The sequence below is a fragment of the Sesamum indicum genome, unplaced genomic scaffold, assembly GCF_000512975.1.
Source record: "Sesamum indicum cultivar Zhongzhi No. 13 unplaced genomic scaffold, S_indicum_v1.0 C00398, whole genome shotgun sequence".
NCBI classification, from domain to species: Eukaryota; Viridiplantae; Streptophyta; class Magnoliopsida; order Lamiales; family Pedaliaceae; genus Sesamum; species Sesamum indicum.
The window spans coordinates 1,517-18,701 of record NW_011629742.1 but is presented as its reverse complement, the minus strand read 5'-3'; the positions used below and the strand labels follow the sequence as shown (position 1 = coordinate 18,701).

Sequence of the window (17,185 nt, the reverse complement as noted above, 5' to 3'; positions counted from 1 at the left end):
ATGATCCCAACCTTCATTTCTCGGCTAAGGAAAGTCCCTTGCGCGAGGCGGGCTCGTTTCTTCTGCAGCCACGGGCTCGCCGAAATCGACTTGTCCAAGTACCGAGGGAAGTTTGCCCAGAAAATGGCGATGGCTGGCCTCAAACCCCATCACCACATCGGTACGTGTTTATTGCATATCACCATTTTTCCGTACTCTCTGTGACTATAAGTTGTTGTGTTCTAATTGAATTAATAATGCATAAGACTTTTGTTTGCTTGTGTTGTGTCGATATTTAAGTAAGTCTGCCCAGTGAGTTGAAGCAGGTTCTTAGCTGGCTAGTGAACTTTGCCAATAGGTGAGTCGCCGTTTTTGTTTTTTAACAGTTTTTGTGTTTAATGCTGTAACTTTAAGTAGCTGGAATGGTGATGAGAAATTGAGATTCATTCATCTCTTTTTTCTTTCTTTTTTTGCCGGTTAATACTGGGTGGTTTGGGTAGTTGAAGGCCTCCTCGTTTGATTCAATCAGCAGGAGTGGGAAATGGGAGTTACTTTACATAGTTAAAAGTATGGTACTTTTCAAGTAGTTTGGCATGACAGAACCAGAAAGAAAAGTTGAACGGAGTGTTTTGGAGTTGTGCGTAAGTTGATATTGGATGATCTTGAAAAAGGACTTAGTCTTTTGGAGGTTTGAATTGTGTATTGGAGGATGAGTTTGGTATTACTCTTGGAGATGATTGAAAAGTACTGAAAATGATGGAAATATATTTTGTATTGCTTTTGAGAAGACAAGCGTTATTTTAGATATCAAATTTTATGTTTTGATAGAAATTGAAAATTGTTGGAAAATGGATAAAAATATATTTCAGTATTACTTTTAGGAGGAGGCAAAAGTTAGTTTAGATGTCAAATCATGGCTTGATAGTGGGCATTTTATAATTTTATATAGATAAATAACACATGAAGAGGGGTGGATTGTGTTTTTTCACTTGATCTTGGAATACACGATGGTGGGGGTCTCAAGATGATTTTAACCTAGCTGAAGCCCAAACTAGACTAAACTCTAAACCATTTTTGGGCCGTTTGAGATGGCCAAAAATGACTTCAAACATAGCACGAATGCCACCCTTTGATTGGTACAACAGAAATAAAGAGGAAAGATTCTTTATTTTTTATTTTTTAGTAATAAATCGTCTTCTTTTTTTCTTGTCCTAGTTAACAATTAAAATGATTACAATAGTTTTATTGTTAATAATCAATTGTTAAATGAAATTTGAAAACTTTTTCAGCACTAGTTTAACTAGTAGGAAAAAGCAAGAACAAAAATGAATATATTGTAGATGCTAACGTGTGAGAATTACTATGAAGGTTCTTGATGTGATAGAACTCGTTGGATTAGTGGTATGGCCTCATTGTATTTTTCTTCTTTTGCTTTACTAGGAATGACACCCCTAGAAGGAAATATAGATAGATACAATTTATTCTGGCAAGTGATAGAGGCAACACACGAGAAGATTAATACAATGAAAACAGAGTTAAAGAGAAATTTTATGACGGATAAATGAAGAGTAGAAATGTAATTGGGAATCTTAGATGTTTATGTCTTGTACTTCCATTTTCTTAAGCAACTTTCAGCATAATCAAAATGAGGCCTTAGGGATTCCATAAGCTCCTATTTTAGTTTCTTAGATTAGTCTTTCAAAACAAACCTTTCATATATACCACTTTGCTTGAACTTATCTTATACATTCACTATTTCATCCACTAGTTGTAAAAATCAAAATATTATAGTTTATCAATGCTATGCAGTTTGGGCACTGTATATCAATTATATAACTGGTGATTTCTTTCTGAAACTTCTAGAAAACAAAGGAATGTTGATTGAATTTTACCTGATTTGTGTAGATTAAATGGGCGTTTCCAGAGTTGAGCTTCTATTGGATCTTTATTTGGCATAACATCAATTCTGAAATAAAGTTTTGACATGTTTTCATTACCTTCGAAAGAAAAAATTATTTGATTGTCCATAAAAGTTTTCACATTTCTCCTTCCGTTAAAAGTTAACATATCTCTCAGAATTAAGAAGTGGAATACTGAGGATTGACATTAGATGTATTGCAAGTAATTCTCACTAAACAGAGTTATAGCTTGCTGAAATTCTGCCATCAAGAGTTAAAGTGACAGAACATTTTATACTCGTAGAGATGTGCTGAACTTTATCTTTTTTGCCTGAACTGATTGTTGTACTGACCGAGTGCAACTTATTTTCTGCTATACCTGCTAGTTGCATGGTTCAGAGGTGTAGGTACACTTGCATATTAGAATAAATACACCGAATCATATATCATCTTAAGCCATGTATATCATAGATTAGATGCAGCTCATGATGTTATAGTGCCATAGAGTAACACTTCTAGATCAAAATTATCTGATGAATTTGCTTTACTGCAAGTTATACTGTTTACTGATGCAATCTACTTACTTTAAGAGCTAGCTGAGCAAGGATGTGAACCTTCCACTTTCCCCTTTAACGCTTCACCTTAGTCTCTTAAACTGATCGAGATAATTATATCGTTTTCAAATACAAAATTTCTTGCCTATCTAAGTTCCTTGTAAACATTTTTCCATTTTTTGTGCTAATTAATAACGCCTTAGTAATATGTTTCTAGAAGCCAAGGATTGAATCTAACATAGAACTGATTCAAACTTTCTCTTAGAATTAAAACTTATCTGCTAAGAGTTTTTTATTTCACCTGTTAATTCGTTTAAAGATCTTATGAAGCACTAGACCTGAGTTCTGACTGTATTATTTGGGCCATGGAAATACAAAATGGAGAATAGTAGTAGAAAATAAATCCTGGAATTAATTGAAATTGCATAAGAATCCCTATGCATGGCTGTAAAATAAGCTAAAATAGAATTTTAACTTTGAGTTGCATTTTTCACTCTTTGCCTGGTTTGCATCATTTAACTGAAGCGGAATTCCTTCTCGCTTCACGTGAACTTCGTCGCCTAAGCATCACGGAGCTTCTCATGTTATCTCCGTGAATTTTGTTGCTGCAGTGCAGTGGACTTCTCAGAGCACATTGCTAAGCTGAAGTTTGTTGCCCTGCCAATCGAACTCCAAAGAACCTCAAGCCAACAGTTCCACCTCTCCATCCATCATTTTACAACTAATAAGCAGCTCATTTGAATTAGTTTGGTCGGACTCCGCTCATTATATTGTCTGAAATCAAGCTGAGTTGAAGTTCGAGCTCAGGCTCGGCCTAATTTGCTATGAGCTAATGAGCTGAGTTCAACTCACTTTCATTGCCTCGATCTATAGGTCCTCAGTAGTTGGGAACTGAATACCCTGTGCATTATCACTGTGATGCATCAGGGTAAGTTCTTCTTTGCCACTGTACAATTTTATATTCCCCATAAATTAAAATATTAAAATTTGGCTTCTTTGCATCATCTCCTTGTTTTTTGCCAGAAAACTACATGGTTAAGCTTCAAAATGGCAAAAATTTCTTTTGGGCTAGTGAGCACTTCTCTCGTATTCTATTGCTTTTATCTGAATCTTCTCCTGGACTAAAATCCAGTCACTCCCCCTGGAAGTGATAACTAAGGTTCAATAAAAACCAACAGACAACTCAGTGGAGCTTTGTGAAATATTTAAAGAGTATGCTTCACCTTTACTTATGCTTTTCTTTTCTATTCTATTCTTTTGGGGCCTTCCACAAAGCTTCAAATCCTTGTTATTGCTCTCATGCCATGTGATTCTAACTTGTGTCTTCCTCCAACTTATCCATTAGTGCTAGTTGTTGATTCTTTTTTTCCTAATATTGAGTCTAGCTTATTTTGTTTGAGGTGCTTAAACCATCTCAAACATCTCTAACACAATTTGTGAACTCCATGCCACTTTAACCGAGTCTTTCTGGGGCTATGTCTTTTTGTTTCACTAAGATTCTCTCTCTAAATTATTGCATAATCAATTTCAGTTTATAGACGTTTGAAATTATTCAAAATCAGTCATTTCATAAATAGGATTACTAAACTTATATCGTGCCCTATTCTGTATCATATATCATTGGTGGAGCTCACAAGGTGTTCTGATTGTTCTTTTCAGCAATGGCTGTTTCTGGTGGTCCTGATAGTATCGCGCTCTGTATATTAGCTGCTGGTTGGAAATCTAATGACTTTGATGCTGCTGCCAATAGAAGAAACAAGTTCATTGACGGTCTTTTAGCAATTGTTGTGGATCATGGATTACGTAAGGAAAGTGCGGAGGAAGCAAACCTTGTTTACCAGCGAATTACAGATATGGGTACTTATACCTCTTTCTTTTTCGTGGTTTTGCATACAGTTAGAGAGTGAGGCTTGTATTGATTTCTCTGGATGATGGATAGATAATGTAGGCTCTCTTTAGGAATCAAATGTGAAGTTGCTCGCTGTGAATGGTTGGATGGTAGACCCAAGGTTGGTCACTTGCAAGAAGCAGCTCGCAATAAAAGGTGATTTTCTTATTAACTAAATTGTCTTGTTTTTTCCCCTAGCTAGTCCCTACAACCACCACCAACAAAAGGAAGCAAAAATAAAAAGAGGGAATAAAAGTGTAGGAGAAGATCATGCAGTCCCCCTATGCTATTGAGTTGGGTTTCCCAATCTCTAACATCTATCCACCCTGGTATCAAACTTAAAAAGAAAAAAGAAGAAAAGAGGGAATAAAAGTGTAGGAGAAGATCATGCAATCCCCCTATGCTATTGAACTTGGTCTTCCTATCTCTAACATCTATCCGTCCAGGTATCAAACTTTACAAAACATATGTAGCCAGCTGCAGATTGGGATATTGTTAACCGCACATCATGCTGATGACCAGGTTTGTAGCATCTGTTTCTCGTTTATTTTAATGCTTCTTCGTTTAGCATTTTTTCTTTTTGTTCATATTATTTATGTAGTCTTTAAATTGTGTGGTTGTGCCATCACTCAAGTATGTATTATCTCTGTTAGTCAAACGAATGTTGCTATAAGTCTTTAGGAAGACGCTTGATCTTTGTCTGATTTTCTATTTTGAGCCAATGGTTTTCTTTCTGAAATACATCAATTTGTATGGAAAAAGCTTGAATCATGAAGAAAATGCATATTGATGAGTTTTATAAGGATGTTGTAAACACAATATTATGAGTGCTAAAGCACAGGCATGATGCAGGCGGAGCTATTCATTCTCAGATTATCTAGAAATAGTGGCATTCTTGGTCTTGCTGGCATGGCATTTACTTCTCAAATGTTCCCGGAATTTCCTGATATTAGAGGAGAAGGATCAAAAGCTCATGGCATTATATTGGTCAGACCACTTCTAGAGTTCTCAAAAGAAGATATGTACAATGTAAGCATTCAGTCGCATCAAAACGGCTCGTAACCATTCTATAATTGTTTATTTGTTTCTAGTTGTTTCTTACTTCCTTTACCAAGTAGCTATAAAATTAGTTTGTTAGTGTTGCAGATTTGTCAAGCTGGTTATAAGAAATGGGTGGAGGATCCAACAAATAGGAGTCCCTTGTATGCTCGCAATAGGATCAGAATGTCACTGTTTAACCTGTCATCACGTAAGTCATTATACTGATGCAGGCGTTTGATTAAAATGAAGAGTGTATGACATATTATTGAATGTTGATCATGATAAGTACGAGGATCACATTGGTCTAATCACTTGAAATTTCACTTAGAATTTATAGGTTCTTGTTGCTAAATTGTTTATATGAAACAATCTTATAAACAGTGTTTGATCTTTTTACCATTTGGTGCTAAGTGTTGAATTCCAGTTATATTACTGCCTGATTTGTAGGACTGGTCCTTTTCTGTGCTACCTCATAATTGTTTTCAAAGAAGTAGAATTCAGTTTGCTGTCAGTGTGTTAAGTTTTAGTGCTCACAGTCTTTTCAATCCCACTAATTTCTTTACAATGCTGTAATTTCTACAGCTGTTTTCAAGGCTGAGCTGCAAGCAGTCATATCAGCATGTCGAAGAACGCGATTGCATGTTGACAATGTTTGTCGCCTGCTGCTGAATCAGGCTGTGACCGTCATGCCTGTATGCTCTTCAGTTGAGATGCCTTTTTGTTGTAATGCAAAGAGCTAGTCTTCATAATCTATGAAGCTGAAAATTACTTTCAAACTAGTTTTTGTATTTGGCATATTCTGCTGAAAGAAAAAAGACTGAAGACAAAATAGAAAGTTTATGTGATACTTTACATTGTTGTTTGTCCTCATGATTTGACGCCTCACCCCCTCTTTCAATTCAGCATGGATATGCAGTGATTGATCTGGGAAATCTCCATGCAATGGAGGTCAAGGACATTTACCTTGCAAAGTTTGCTGCTATGGTATTGCAGGTATTGTCGACCAGCATGCATGATTTCATAATAATACCTCATTTAAAACTTTTATGCACCACTATTATTTGTTATTTTGGTACTAATTCTGTTCGTTTTGTATACATCAGTTCATCTCACAAAGACATAGGCCTGTTCGAGGGAATGCATCAAAATTGCTACTAAGCTACCTTCGTACTTTTCCATGCAAGGTTAATCTTTTTCTGCCACAATTTTTATATGGGAGTAATGCTTTATCTTTTGCTTATGATGTTGTATGCTTAGTAATGATGAAATTTCAGCCCTGACGTTTCATCTGTTAGCGAGTCTTAAATTGCATGGTGGAACTTTGTATATTCTGGCGGAAAATTATAGTAACTAGTCTGCTGCTTTGCATTCTTCCAGACTTGTCTCACTGTAGCCAGCTGTTACCTATGTCCAGCACCAGGATCCAAAGGAACTCAGGTCCTGGTGTGCTGTTCTGTTAATTCATCTTTGCCTCCTATGGTAAAGTTGTTTCATGGATGCTCATATGTACGGGAAAATTGCTTTGCTAAAAGCGAGTTAGAGCAGATTATAAAAGAGAGTGAAGCATATTTAAATAGACTCCTACCAGATGCTTCAAGCGTTCCATTTTTGGATATGGCATCCTCTGAGTCCGTTCTAACTGAAGCCAAAAAATGTGGCATTCTTAGTCACTGTACCCATAGGAGTATTATTTCTCTGCAGAAGGAAGAAAGTGAAAATTTTAAGTCCAAAGCTGAATATCTCTCTGATGTGTCAAAAGATGACGTAAGATCTTCAGGTGCAACTCTGAGCCAATTATTTTATCCTGGGCAAGTGGGATACTTCATGAATAGATTTGTATTGGATTGGAAAGTAAGCAATACAGGTTCTTGTAATGCATTGTGTACAAATGAGGTTGTTGCTGTCAAGGAGCTGGGTACAGAAGGACAATGTTTTTGCAGTTCTTGCATAACTGGGAATCAGAAGGTTGCGGAGGTGCGCCACATGATAGACACTGATTGGATATATCTTTCTAACTTGTTGAAGAAGACAGATATGGGAGACTCTCAATCACCAAGTCACCCTTCTGTAAAAACAGAGCAACTAACTGAAAAAACAACGGATTACGCTGTATTATCAGCACGTCGAGCTCTTGTGTCCTTAAAGTCTATCCCAGTTGCTGCAAGAAGAGCTATGCCTGTCCTGGTTAACGCTGAAGGAGTTCTGCTAAGCATTCCGGTACTTCACTTGCTCTTCCTATTGGTTTTCCATATGTTGTGGATAAGCATGATATTGACACAATACTGCATGATGCTCATTATTGAATAATTCATTTGATGTCTTGTATTGCTCATTGAGATCTGCCTCATTGTGTGATTTAGGTAAATCTTTTTGTACACTGATTGACTTATGAAGGCCATAAAAGTGTGGCCTTTCAACTTGTCACTCTCTTTCACTCCCTTTTTGTTTGTCCATACGTATCCCACTGTGAAGACTAGACAGTTGGTTTTCCTGCATACTCTTTTGATCTAAATTCAACAATGGGTCTTTGTTGAATCTGCTTATGAAATAGTTCATATTCAAGTTAACTACATTATTGATATTGCTTTATGAAGCAGCCATACCATTTTTAATATTATGCAGTATTTTTGTTAGTTGAATTAAGAGTTAAACCTAGACTGATCTTATTTCGTCATTGACTTTAGAAGTTTTTTTGGTTTTGACCTCATGTGTTCCGTCCTATGTGCAATCTTTGGATATAATTTTACACCTCCTGTGTAGGTAATTGATTTATTGAGCTTCTCAAGCCATAAGCCGAACCCTAGCATCACTGCTAACCAATAAGTCAAGGTCCTCTAGAAAATGTTGAAGTTTATTTCCTGTTAACAGGCCTAGAACCAAAAGCAATCAGTTTTCCCAATCAAGAGCCTGCATTATAATGTTATAACAGCAAATTAATCTCTACACGTTTACTCTTTATCATTTTTGTTAGTCTATCATACAAAGAACTTCTTTTTGGTTTTTCTTGGGACTAACAAGCTTTATACTTTCTTTTTCTCAGAGCATTGGCTTCTCATGTTGCCCCCATCTGACGGTCTCTGCTGTTTTCAATCCTAGGGTACCCCTGGATGGAGGATATAGCTCATTTTTGTAGTTCCTACTTTGGTGGAACGCTGTTAAGTGGAGCTAGAAACTCTGTTGAATTGAAGAACTTCCATCGTACTGCTTTATCAGATAGTAGAGGAAATGATTAATAGATTTGAATAGATTATGTATAATGAACTCAATATGTGCCTGTTTTCATTTCATGTTATTCGACCCATTGTTGTGCAGCTGCAGCAGTGTATGGCTTATCCTGTATGAGAGAAGATGGCCTTCATAAGCTGAAATGAGGGTAGGGTCACTATATTGTATTGCCATAGATGTCATTTGGCTGCAGACAGTGTGTGTTGGAAAAGCAACAAACTGAAGCAAGCTGTGTGGATGTTCACAAATCAATGAGTGACTAAGCTAAATGGTAGTGGTGGATCATTAGGATCTCTTTATGTCTTCATTTTCTGCCCACCGTCCAAGTTTTGGTGTTCCCTGAAGAAAGAACTATTAGGATATGTTTCTCTGAGACTGTCCCAACATTTTAAAGCATCAGTCTTGCTTGACTTGATTGAAGTCCTCTGAATGCATTCAACAGTTTTAACTCTCCACACCAGTACTGTACTATATGTTTGGTTCAGCTACTCGGAACATTTTCATTATTCTCCTTCGCATTGAGATATTCTTCATTTTAGGAAGTAGAAGGCAACTAAGAAAACATTCACCCCACATAGACAGGAAAGCTTATCCAAAACATTTTTTTATGGATAATTACACTTCCCTCCCTGAGATTTTATGTAATTATACATAGACTCTTTATTGTTTGGGAGTTACACCTAATATTTTTGAGGTTTGTTTCCGTCCGTTAACAAAGTTAACTGAATTTATTGATATTAACAAAAAATTAGAAAAAAAATTTATATTTATCTCCAATTGACTTATTATTGATTTATAGCATGTTTGATAAATTTTTTTATAACCAAATTACTCTCATACGTCTTCACATGTTAATGCATGTGAGGAGGTATATCTTTACCATTATAAGAGTAGTTTAGTTTGAAAAGAAATTATTTGACCTACAATAAGTTAGTTTTAAGTCAAATAATAGCAAATGTCAATTTTCATTCAATTTTTGTGTTTATATCAACTAATTTTGTGAAATTTAACTAATAAGGGAACTTAATTGTTAGACGAAAGCAAACCTCAGTGGTGTTAGATATAATTTCTCAAACTATAGGGAATTTACGTATAATTACACCAAATCTCATGGGAGAGGACGGTAATCATTTTTCTTTTTTCTTTTTATTCATGTTCATTCTTTATGTATATTGATTTATTGCATAGCCTCATATATACTTTATATATAAATAAACATATATATATATATAAATATGTTTGTTTGACATTTACACTTATTTTTATTAATATTTCTTGATTCGAACTGTCAATTTTATTTTTCTTATTGTACTTTATCCATTTTTATAGACTAATAATTTATGTTCTTACCCAAAAAGAATGTTGAAGGCCAAAAAAAAAAAAGAAAAAGAAAGAAAGAAAATGCAAGAGGGGACGTGGCAGGCTGCGATCCCACAAAGATGTTCCCTTTAACTTCCACTGACAGCCTCATGCAACTGGAAAATCTCCACACCCTCTCTCTGATTTCCTGATAATATTATGTGGATAGGATTGGCCCAACAAGTGAAATGCCACTAACTCTACAATACCAAATTGTCTTCACGTGCAGATTCCCCACTCAGACAGTCCATGCAAATTCCTCTTCTCCTCTGCAGGTACCACCCAGCTTTTTTCATACTATTTCTCTATCCCTTACTGCATTGTGTGAGTTTGAGTGTGTGTTTCTGTCATATGAATGCAGAAAGTGTTTCCTGGTGGTTTTGCTTTTGTGTCGTTTTTCTTGCGTTTCTTGTGTTGTTAATTTCGGGGTTCTGTCTGTATCTGTTAATGGATCCGTGAAGTTCATTGCTTGTTTTCTAGTTGAAGTAAGCTTTCTAGGATAGTCTATCAAGGATTTTCACTGGCATTACTTGGGTTCCCATTTTTATGGCTTAGAACAGAACTAAATTTTCATTTGCATCCTAAGATTTTAAATTTAATTTACTCTAATTCTTGTTAGATAATGAGTTTGCCTTATGATCTGGCAATCTACTTTTGGGTTTATCTATCTGGGGCTATGATATTTTTTATTCTTGATGCTGGATATTATCCCCCTTTGCAAATTGAGCGCTTTTCTTGGTTGATTGTTGGGACTTACATGTGGTAGTTAAAATCTTTTAGATGAAGATAGTGTTAGAGCTGAATTTATGAGCATAACTCTTTTTATCTACAATTGATTGGCACTTTTTTTACATGGATATGATTTTCAGTGCAATCTAATGCTCGAAGAATCAGATTCAGATCGGCCTGGGGGATCTGAGTTTTTGTTGAGTACTACTTTTAAGATTTTCTTGACTTGTCATTATTGCGAACATGCAATGCATCACATTTAGATGTTGATGAATTTCATGCAAATGATTACTCTTCGATGGATTCTTTCCTGACTGATCGTTGGTTTGTAGAATATCTCAAAAATGAGACCACTGCTCCCAATTCTTCTGCTGTTGTTGATGTATCGATGAAATTGTGAGACATGGATATGTAGAAGCTACTAATATGCAAAATCAGCAGCCAGAGAAGGTCCACACATTCCAAGAATCAGCAAGGCATATGGGAGACCACAGTAGAGAAAAGACCCGCTCTATAATAGTAAGGAAGCAGCAGAATGGGGCGATGATGAGCAACTCAAAAGTTCAAGCATCAAAAACCATGGTATTACTTGTGACACAATAAACTCATTCATCCCATTGAAATGCATTGTCATATTCACGTTTAGACAATTAATGCTCTTATAAATTTTTAGGTGAGATTTATAAACTTCTTCTGCCACAGTGCAAGAGCATGTGATCTTAAATTCGATCTCTTGGTTTTGGTGTCTTGAGACACGCATGCTCTGAGAATTTGAGACAATATAAATTCAAATTGTAAACTAAATTCAAATTCATTATTGAAGAAGAAAACAAGATGTTGAGCTCTAACGACACTTGTTTTTCCTTCCAAGTTATGCACAATATAATAACTCAGTTAACATTTTGGCCAGAGAATGGTTCCAGGTATTTGAACTGGACCAACCAACCATGGAATTATGTTCAAATTCTTTCATATTTACTGCTGTACCAAGCAATTTTGTCCTTTGCCATATCTGAAATAGAAATAATGGGGAGGTAAAATGTAAAGAGAAAATGTCTCTGTTTGTTCTATTTCCTGAACATCATATGGTACTTAAACTACACTCATCAAAATTGGATTAACTAGAAGAACAAGGAAATCATAAAGTTTGCCCTTGTACCATAGGTCATGTTACAAAGTAATGAACTTTTGTTAGTAATTTCAGTTGGATGTATGTTTTGCATGGATTCTTTAATGTCCTCATTCTTCCATTTGAAAGTTGTGAACCTACTAAACTAATCTTTCTGTTTCTAACTCATATTATTATGAGAGAGTCTGTCTGACAATTCCTTTACTCATGACTTGGCACAGTAGTCTGCTGAAATTTTCACTTGTATTCTTCACTTTTTTAGTGCTTGCACTTTTCCATTTTGCAGCTTCATTAGTAGACTTCTTTGTCTACTCACAAATTATGCCAACAAATTATCTAAGGCAAAGTGTTTAATTCAAGATCTTGGTTCAAGTTTGTTTCATTACCTTGTTTTGGATGTACATGACATGTTTGACATTTCATCACTCTGTGATGTTTGTGCATGTTTGTTCAGGAGCCACACATACAAGAGAAGCAAATACACTCGTTTTCAGCCTCAATGAGTTCTCCTAGTGAATCCGCCTGCCCTATCTGCATGAGCAATAATCATTGCCAAACAGTTCGCTCAAGAACCAAGTTGATGAATACTTTGATAGAGAGGAGAAAGCCCCGTGAAGTGCATTTCATTTTTAAAGCTTTAACAGAAGAAGGCCACAGGCCAACTCTTGTAACATACACTACCGTTTTAGCTGCTCTCACACTCCAGAAACGTTTCAAGTCCATTCCTTCTCTCCTCTCTAAGGTGGAAAAGAATGGACTTAAACCTGACTCAATATTCTTCAACGCCATGATCAATGCTTTCTCTGAATCTGGGAATATGAAAGAGGCAATGAAAATATTCCAGAAAATGAGGGAGAAAGGCTGTAAGCCTACCATCAGCACCTTCAACACCTTAATTAAAGGATTTGGAATCATAGGTAAGCCTGAAGAATCTTTAAAACTATTGGATACCATGCAACAAGAAGAAAATGTGAAACCCAATGACAGGACATACAATATTCTTGTCCGAGCTTGGTGTAGTAAGGACGATGTTGAAGAAGCATGGAATGTAGTTTATAGAATGATTTCAGCTGGAGTCCAGCCTGATGCTGTGACATATAACACAATCGCAAAGGCCTATGCTCAAAAAGGGGAAACCAGCAGAGCTGAAGCTATGATTTTTCAGATGCAAAATGAAAAGGTGCAACCAAATGAGCGGACTTGTGGTATTATTGTAAATGGTTACTGCAAGGAAGGAAACATGACAGATGCATTGAGATTTTTGTATAGAATGAAGGATCTACGAGTGCACCCGAATCTTGTTGTTTTCAACTCACTTATCAAGGGATTTCTGGACATTAATGACCCTGATGGAGTTGATGAGGTAAGTTTAACTTTTGATGTCGACCTGATGCATTTTTGTTGACCACATATGTTCTCCACTTCTCAAGAAACATTTTGCATCTTCATGCGTGATATCACTAACTTGTGCAAGGTACATGAAGTTCTTAGTGAGTATTTATTCAACTGCCCATAGATATGAGATTTACACGCATCTGAAAGTTTTATTGGAGTATATGTACTTAACAAAAATAAAAATGTGATCCAGCATATAACTGATGGCCACTTATTGTCAAGTCCTCTTTAGTTTAAACACAGAATTCATTATGTTGTTTGATTTTCATTAAGAACCAAATGAAACTTAGCACTTGAAGACATAAAAATTGTTAGTTATTAGATGTGTACCTAAGTATAAGTGTTAGTTTAATTGGCTAACAAGTTATTGCTATGTGGTGATCCAGGCGAGCATGTCACTATTGGGCAGGGTTTTCTATGATCTTTACCTCATGGGTGGATAAAAATCTTGTTTACAAACAAAGGCTAAGCTGTTCTTTCGGTGTATCAGTATGAAATAATCAGTGCATATTGCTTGTTGTCTCTTGAGACATCACCTAGTGCGTACTTGGTTTCCACCCAATACTTTGAATTGGAAGTTTCAGTGAAATAACGAATTACAATTGCTTCAGTTTCTTACTACAGAAAGAGGGAAAATTCTGACCCTGGCTAAAGGATGCTAATACAATTCTCTGTATCTGCTCTGTACGTAATTGTACTGGAGACTATTATCTCTCAATTCATCTGTTCCCGGAACCAAAATTCACTTTACTCCCTAACTTGAAAGTATTCAGTGTTAGGAGCTTCACTTTTAAAATTCCTCTTGATTGTGGCAAAAGGTCACCAACATTTTTTTTCATTTCTGTAAATCAAGTGAAAGGGAAGTGTAAGATAGGGAGCATTGCTGGATTAGGGTCTGATTCATATATTACCATCTGATGGAACACCACTGCTGAATATGATACTTATTAGCAATTTGTTATTACTAAGTTTTTCCTTGCTCAAACTTGGCCCTTGGGATTATCCATATATGTCCTATGTCATGGATGATGAGGTTCCTGAATATCATAAAAGGCTTATAAGATCCTGCAGCAACTTGGTTGATGCTTCTATAAGGTATAAAATGTTAATGTGGAGGCTTGTTGTATATCACATCTCTTTGATGCATTTGTTCTCCTAAGTTATACTCTTTATTGCTCTCTCTTTCCCCACAGCTCATTAAGCTTGTTTTAATGATATTTTATGTCTTTAACTAACTATCCATAAGCTCAGGTCCATTCAGCTGCTTTGTGCTCTCACTAAATCTGACCTTCAAGCTCGTCCTCTGCTTCAATTTAAACTATGAGTCCAAATAGCAGATAGAATTTGGAAATAATGCCTTACAATTGCATAAAGAGCTTGTGAATTGCTTCATGAAAGTCAAGTGGCTTCTCTAGATATTGCCTTAGTTTGAGCTGGATGCTCTATTAGGTACGATTTACTTGTGTGGTATTCTGTAATCATATTCTTATTTGTGCAGACGCTGAGTTTGATGGAGGAATTTGGGGTAAAACCTGATGTAGTAACATTCAGCACAATCATGAATGCATGGAGTTCTGTCGGGCTCATGGACAAGTGCCAAGAAATATTTGACGACATGGCTAAGTCTGGGATAGAACCTGACATCCATGCTTTCAGCATTCTTGCAAAAGGCTATGTTCGTGCAGGAGAGCCTGAAATGGCTGAGGGACTGTTGAAACTCATGATAAATTCTGGAGTCTATCCTAACGTTGTAATATTCACTACAATCATCAGTGGGTGGTGTACTGCTGGGAAAATGGAATATGCTCTTAGGGTGTATGAGAAGATGTGTGAAATGGATGTATCCCCAAATTTAAAGACTTTCGATACTCTTATATGGGGTTATGGAGAAGCAAAACAGCCATGGAAAGCAGAAGAGTTCCTCCATGATATGGAGAAAAAAGGTATTCATCCTCCAAAGAAAACTATACAGCTAGTTGCTGATGCATGGCGAGCCATTGGATTCTTGAGTGAAGCCAAGAGAATCCTAAATGGTTCAGACGATGATCAGACTGTTACATCAAATGGCAGTAAGAATGAGAGCCCTCAAACTAATGTGGGAAAACTTTATCCGAAAGAGACACAGAATGGCTCATATTCGAGTCTTGTGGTAGTACAGGGCAGTGTTATAAACCATCAGAACGGGACAACTGCTGTTACTGGAAAGAGCCATATGGTTCTGAAGACATCAAAATCTTCTTCTAGATGCCTGACTACAGTGTTCAAATCCATTTTGCTTCCAAAGACTTGCAGGTTGACAGCTAAAACACCAGTTCTATGGCATGTACAGTTCCGTGCCCTGGAAAAGAATCATGGGTACACGTCCTGTAAAATAGGTTTCTAAAATGCATCAAGCTTTTGTGAATGTTGATACATGCAGCTTGAACTTAGACGAATTGGAGGATTACAAAAGCAGAATTTCATTGTGTTGGGCATCAATTTAAGAAATTATTTTTAAGCATACACAGTACTGTTATCTATGTCATTGATATCCTTTTGTTTGAAATGATTCTTTTCCTGCTCGTGAACTCGATGAAGCTTGTAACTTGCTAGAAACCTGCAGCTATTTCATACCTACTCAATACCATTATATGAAACAGAAGTTGTTCCAACAAGGTCAAAACTTAGTAAAACATAGAAACAGCTCGGAATATGTGGATAATAAAGTAAGGTTGCGTTAGTTGCTAAGCGACGAGCTCTTAAATTGATGCTTCCTCGCATGAAATTCAAGATACTCCTACTAAAAATGAGAAGCAACTGTTGGAGCAACTGGAGTTCAGGAGCTTGGCGACTGTGTTTTTAATACAGTTTATGATAATTTTGATCTTTCGGCACGTTATTCACACTATGTTGCATCTCTGGATGCTGGTTTCGAGGATAGTCCCTATAAGTGGTGTAGGATTTGACTATCAATTCTGATCTTTCTGCACGTTATTCGCACCATGTTGCGTCACTGGGTGCTGGTTTCGACGATAGGCCTTATACATGGTATACGAAACAATTCTGATCTTTCTGCATGTTATTCACATGATGTTGCGTCACTGGATCTTGGTTTAATGGATAGGCCAATATTTTGTATACGAAATGATGCGAGGCTATAATCGTAAAGTAAACCGAGGTATTTTTAGGTCGGTGACCTAGTCTTTTAAAAGGTGGAGGTATCTAAATGCGTTGGAAAGCTGGACCCAGGATGGGAATGACCATACAAGATGGTCAAAGTCAAGAACCTAATCCCCGTCGTTCTCCTTTTTGGTCCCTCTCCTATTGACATCGGGAGCACAATGGTTCTCAACGATGTGACCTCGCTTCCACCGAACCCTACTAGCGGAGTTTGGACTGGATTTAAGCACGTATCCTCCAATCCCATTTTCTTCAACACATCTATGAATATGATCATATCCACAGAACTACCATTATCTATGAGTACCTTATGCACTAAAAAATTGGCGATGTCCATCTTTATCACCTTTAGATCATTTTGCGATTTGATCTCAGCACTCAAATCCTTACGCCCAAAGGTCATTTTCTCCCCGGCTCCACATTTAGTATGAACTCCCTCCTACTGTTTGATCGCAATCTTTGCTCATATTATTTCCTTTTTCTCCTCGAATCTCCCCTTGTAGGTCCTTCTCCGATCATGTGGATAACTCCTTTCACAGAAGCTTTCTCTCTGACTCCGACTTCCCTTCTTTCTTCCTTTTCCCTACCCTTAAATCTATCTTTGCTCTGTGATCTGCTTCATGTCCTCTTGCCCCCTAGCTTATGCTTTCTTTCACTCCTCTTGGGCTCCAACATGTATTCTTTAAATTACTCCTATCTTACTAACATTTCTATTTTGTCCTTCAACTGATAACAATCTTCTATGTCATGGCCCCTCTCCCTATAAAATTTACAATACTTACGAGAATGTTTTTTCGTTGGTGCAAACCTAGTGTGTTTTGGCCATTGA

The 17,185-nt window shown here is 36.6% G+C and overlaps 2 protein-coding genes across 8 annotated transcripts; both read left to right on the top strand.

Moving 5' to 3' along the window:
- Positions 1-8: 8 nt before the first annotated feature.
- LOC105180372 lies at positions 9-9,040 on the top strand. 3 transcript variants are annotated; one of them, XM_011104025.2, is made up of 12 exons: positions 69-160; positions 3,043-3,359; positions 4,091-4,288; positions 4,391-4,475; positions 4,766-4,841; positions 5,172-5,348; positions 5,466-5,568; positions 5,943-6,064; positions 6,264-6,353; positions 6,464-6,544; positions 6,738-7,577; positions 8,401-9,040. In XM_011104025.2, exons 2-12 carry the CDS (start codon positions 3,350-3,352, stop codon positions 8,491-8,493), a joined length of 1,875 nt encoding a protein of 624 aa, XP_011102327.1. In that variant the 5' UTR covers positions 69-160; positions 3,043-3,349; the 3' UTR covers positions 8,494-9,040. The 3 variants fall into 3 exon arrangements, with proteins under 3 accessions (XP_020547333.1, XP_020547332.1, XP_011102327.1); XM_020691674.1 differs by lacking the exon at positions 3,043-3,359 and having other exon boundaries at positions 9-160; positions 5,943-6,052; XM_020691673.1 differs by lacking the exon at positions 3,043-3,359 and having other exon boundaries at positions 9-160.
- Positions 9,041-9,949: 909 nt separating this feature from the next.
- LOC105180370 (pentatricopeptide repeat-containing protein At5g21222-like) lies at positions 9,950-15,699 on the top strand. 5 transcript variants are annotated; one of them, XM_011104022.2, is made up of 5 exons: positions 9,950-10,219; positions 10,814-10,869; positions 11,006-11,255; positions 12,257-13,165; positions 14,696-15,699. In XM_011104022.2, exons 3-5 carry the CDS (start codon positions 11,100-11,102, stop codon positions 15,578-15,580), a joined length of 1,950 nt encoding a protein of 649 aa, XP_011102324.1. In that variant the 5' UTR covers positions 9,950-10,219; positions 10,814-10,869; positions 11,006-11,099; the 3' UTR covers positions 15,581-15,699. The 5 variants fall into 5 exon arrangements, with proteins under 5 accessions (XP_011102324.1, XP_020547334.1, XP_011102323.1 ...); XM_020691675.1 differs by having other exon boundaries at positions 10,814-10,874; XM_011104021.2 differs by lacking the exon at positions 10,814-10,869.
- The last annotated feature ends 1,486 nt before the right edge of the window (positions 15,700-17,185 follow it).